Raw genomic sequence first — 5,086 nt, 5'->3', positions numbered from 1 at the left:
AGGGCCAATATACATGTGAAACAGATCAAGCATAGACATAGAACAACAAAAATATATGTTACAAGACTTGACTGGATGGAATATATTTCACACATGGATAAAGAAAATCATTGAGTTAGAGAGATGGAAAGTGTCTCAAGTCTTTCCCTCTTCTAAGTGCGGAACATGGCTTCTTGCTGGACAGTTTACCAGATATTAAATTGATAGTGCACTTGATTCTGAACAAAAGAATCAAGTTTATCTAATCATCTCTTCATTTATCTGTGTTTTTATTGAAATGCAGATTCCAAACACTGCCAAAGTTACTGTACCTTATCTTGAGTTCCTGACAAAGTTCACTAGGATTGCCAGAAGTGCCAGCATGCAAAGAAGGTAAGCTTCCTATTCCAAAATAGTTGTTGTCAAACTGTGGTTGCAGATCATTTGCTGGTGGCCTGTAGAGAGTGGCCTGGTCACACAGTTCTAGCTCTTCTGGTTATTCCCAGCTGCTAAATGGTACTACAAAGAGCCACAGACACATTGCATACTTTTCTAACATTGCTGTTCCATACAAGTGATTGGTGTTGTTGTCATGGGGACATTATAGAATTGTTAGAGGGAGAGCATGCGTGATTGATCACAGCTTCAAGCCTAATCAGAATATTCCGTGGACTGACAAATGATATAACTGGATAAAGAAGAGATTAGAAACAAGCTGAGTATAACATTTTATGGGGATAAACAAAACATCATTAAGCTTACCATGGCCCAAGAGAAAAAAGCCCAAAAGTAACTATTACCCAAGATGGAAGACACACAAATGTTCTGGTAGAATTAAGATATTATGGTAACAGTAGGGGCCAACCTCTTTGGCATATGTGCCACAAATTAGCCCTGCACTTTACCCTGGTACCACTCTGATCCCTTTCCCCTGCCTGATTTGCTGCTCTGCTTTTTTACTCCCTGCCCTTTGCTCTCTGATTAGCTGCTGTGCTTTCTGCTTCCTGCCCTATCTGCTACTATGCTGCCTCTCCCCTTCCTGATCACCCATATGCCACATACAGAAGCTGTCAATGCTGTAGGTTGGCCAACCCTGTACCATGGGATCCTTGAATGAATTTAGACTGTCACCTATTTTGTAATGTCACTTTATTGACTCCCCCCTGTTTTCAACAGTAACATTGAGGACACACTAGTTTTGTGTGGAACATAAGCAGCTTTGGGATTAAAAGGATTGGCTTCCCTTTGAATATGGACTATTTTGAGAGTGAGAGATTCTAAATATATTATGTAAGGAACATGCACACTTTTCCTCCCAAAGCCCAGTATAATTTTAGCTTTGTTATCTTCTTCCCTCCCTTGACGAAATAAAAAGAAAGGCTCTCTGCAAAAGGACTCTCAGAGACATTTCCTTTCCTAGTGTCTCCCTCCTTTAGGCTTTACCTCAGAAACAGATAACATAGGTCCCAATAAACAGCCACCGCAGAAACAAGTCTACAAATTCCGGTAGCAGCTGAAAAGTATGTCTGTGTAATAAAGGTGCTTGCTGAAGGCTGTATGAAGATTAGACCAAGTGTTTTTTCTGTATTTGTTTAAATATTAAGCTATATGTTGTTGCTAAAAGCCTAATTAAAGTTTAAGATGTAGTGAGGCCTTGTATAAAGTAAGGCCTAGTAAATTTAGCAAAGCCTTGAAATAGTAAGGCCCTGTGGCATAGTTAAAATTACCTTATCAAAAGAATGCAAGGCTTGTACTGCTATTGGTCAGTCTAAGGACAGCTGAAGCAAAAGGAATCTGAGTGGTCATATATTATCAGTGTCCTTCAAAAGCTATAAATTAGCTGAAATATTTAGAAACCATTCAGAAGGAAGATGCTGCTCTGTGAAAAGGATTAGTTAGCTGTTGCCTGGAACGGTGGGCCCGTGGACCTCAAGGAGCCCAAGAACTGCATTCCAGGGTCCTTCCCAGTACCCCTCAGACACTGTTGCTTGGGGACACCTGACTTCTCTGAACTTTGTGGAAAGAGAAACTTGCTCTGTATCAGGCATCATAGGGACTGCCGATAAGTTGCCAACGTGAATTGCTTTTGTTTGTCATTGTTTGTCCCGTTATGACATGTAGTTGTGTTTTTGTTAAGTCAATAAATCTTTCTTACCTTTCTACCCCTGACCACACTCTCAATCTAAACCTTCCACAGGCGGCTGGGACAATTCTAATCCTGATCTTTTCTACTATCAAGGATAAAGTTAAACAATCTCTCAGACAAGGGAAAATGGAAGAATGGGATTAGGGCACTGAAAGGAGGCAGACAGAAGTTGGCAGAACAAAGAAAGAGAGGAGAAAGTAACATGAGTAGACTTAAATCTCTGTCTTCCAGAGAAACAAGGGAGCTTTAAAAATCCTAATTAATTAGAGAAAACTAATTAAGTAGAGAATGAAGGATCATGCTCAAAAGAAAAGGTTAATCTTTTTTATTACATGGAAAAGATAATGAAAAAGTTAAAGCTTATACACGTGGGGCCTAAATTTCCTCTCTTTCTCACTAGTAATATGAATGGAATTATTCCTTATTGACACGGATGAAAGTGAACAAAGAATCAGGAGCAAGATGAGAGAAACCTGTCACCTTTTGCTAGCCAGTGACTCATGGAACCGTATTCAGACCATGTACAGTATGAGGCAAAGAAAAATAGATGAATTGTTAAAGCTTCTGTTATGCAAGAGATTATCACTGGAGGGCAGTGCAGATGCTGTTTTCCAGTAGAAGTTTTGTACAGAGGGAGCCTGAGGCCAGTTTCTGTTCTGACTAAACCCCAGATATTCTCAGTATAAAGTCACTTGGTTGTTACTTAGGCAGAATTTGGTTCTTAGAACTGCATCCTTTAAGGTTTAAATAATGTTACCCTCTTGCATATGTGTTTGCAGGATCAGGGAACCAGCAAGTTCAGGGAAACAGATAGTAAAATAGATAGTAAACAGATAGTAAAATAGATCCTGTGACTGGAAGTTGGAATCTATGGGTCCCAGTAACAAAAGTACAAGCTCTTAACTCTGCAAACAATTTGTTCTCTTGTTTTCCTCTAAATAAATGAGATGGGGGAGTAAAATATAAAGTAAGGCGACTGCTTTTGTAAAAGGCATAATAAGTTAAAAGATTGCTGGCAACAGATAAAGGACCAGGTCCTCATTAATGGCTGAGGAGCAATCTTTAAAACAGTACAGGGATAGACAAAGGTGTCTTTTATGTTCCCATGATTCCAGGGAGACTCCTATATGCTATTCTGCTCCTATAGTTCAGTAAAACACTAGTATCAGCTGCCAAAGGACCCAGTGGGAGCTCAGAGCACAGGTGAACAATATAAACATCCTTCAGCCACATCTTTCCGCTGGCAGCCATGTGTCAGAGGTGCTGCAGCACCTGCACTCTGCGTCCTCATACTTGGGGAGATCAGCTGGGATGATTCACTGGGCTTAGTGTAGCTTTATGCTACAGTAGCAGTGCAAAGCTGGCAGAGCACAGTGTCCAGTAGTACCACTTGGAGGCCCAGTCCTGCATGTAATATCAGTATTTGGACCGTCATTGACCTATAGCAATACCACAATGGATTTTTTTTGTGACTAATCCTTTTGCCAATGTTGCTTGTGTCTAGGTGGAATAGCAGCCAAGGTTGCCAAGTGATGACATTAACTCAGCTGGAGTCCCTTCTAAAGGAAGAGGTACTGTAGGGATGGATAGTAACTGAACATAAATACTTAAGTGGTAATTCACTTGATATTTTTTAGTATTGCATAAAGGGTATAGACATATACAAGTACTTTCAGTGTGCACTGATATCAGATCAATGTCATGGTTAAAAGGATGTTCCTATACTAATCTATTGTGAAAATCTGATTGAATTGGTATTTTTTCCTTTTATACGGTATATTCCAGCACTGAGCACTCTCTCTAATTCCCATTAGTCACTCTCTTTTTAATGTCAGAAACCAAAGCATTATTCTGCCTACAGTCCTCTTGTAGCAACTCTCTGGCAGTACATAGTCTCATTGTGATTTTATTTCTTAGTTACTAGAGGTTGTCCGCTTGAATAACAGCATCTGCTTAATTTAATGGGACTGATTCTTTACTGAAACACATTTTTTGTAATCACTGGGCAAAGCTGGTGTAAAGTATAGAAATAATATTTGAGGCCCTTTGTTCTCACTTTGCATAGATGTAAACTGTGACAAAAGACGCCATGCCATGGAGAATCAGGCCCAAGATTACTGGCCCTGTATTGAGCCCTGATACCTTTATTTTTTTAACATATTAGGGACTGGATGGAATAGTTATGTTTATTTCCCAGACTGAGTACATGAAAAGCCTTCCATTAGCACTGGGTTCTTTTGTTATGTTGGGACATCACTTAAGCTAGCCAATCAGACATCTCAAACTATTCCTAATGACAAAAATATTTGTCATGACATAGCGCTCATAACAAAAGTTGCACCAGAAAAGAGTAGGGGTTGATAATATTATTGGTGGCACGCTGGAATGACCCAGCGTGGGTTGAAAGTGGGTTGGTGCTAGGACCCAGTCACCACCCATTATTTCTTTTTGCTGCCCAGCCAAGGCCCAGCATGGGCAAGCCCTCCTCCCCCCCCACCTTCTCCCCACCCTCCCACCACCCAGTTGCAGTTTGGTGGAATAATTCCTCTCCGGCAAATACAGCTTAAGTCTCTACTCCACAGGCTGGATACAAGGATTCTGCATGCTGAATGTGGCCTGTGGACTGTAGGTTGCTCACTCCTGCTCTAAAGCATCACATGACATATCTACTCCCCATGAAGTATAGGCAAACCTTAACCTCATAACAATTCTGAAGCAAATCACCAAAAGCATCTGGGAATGTCTCCTTGCTAAAAAGGTGGCTTATACCCAATGGAAAGAAGGGGTCATCACCAAGGAGGGCTATTCTGCAGTTGCTCAGGGATGTAGGGGGGTAGTTAGGAAGGCCAAGGCAGAGATGGAACTGGGACTAGCTTCCCAGATTAAGGACAATAAGAAGTCTTTTTTTAAATACATAGGGGGTAAAAAGAAGGTCCCAGGTAATGTGGGGCCCTTGCAGGA

General features: G+C 40.8%; 1 protein-coding gene across 1 annotated transcript in view; it reads left to right on the top strand.

Annotated features, from left to right (window-relative positions):
• The window catches only part of EFCAB6 (EF-hand calcium binding domain 6), a 271,537-nt gene that overhangs the window by 8,868 nt on the left and 257,583 nt on the right, over positions 1 to 5,086 (top strand). Inside the window, 2 exon segments of the mRNA XM_019515844.1 lie at positions 284 to 372; positions 3,630 to 3,696. Of these exon segments, the coding sequence (XP_019371389.1) occupies positions 284 to 372; positions 3,630 to 3,696 (156 nt within the window).

This window comes from Gavialis gangeticus, unplaced genomic scaffold, assembly GCF_001723915.1.
Source record: "Gavialis gangeticus isolate Ggan-Ray unplaced genomic scaffold, GavGan_comp1, whole genome shotgun sequence".
In the NCBI taxonomy this organism is placed as follows: domain Eukaryota; kingdom Metazoa; phylum Chordata; order Crocodylia; family Gavialidae; genus Gavialis; species Gavialis gangeticus.
The sequence above is the reverse complement of the archived record's forward strand: the minus strand, read 5'-3'. Positions and strand labels throughout refer to the sequence as shown.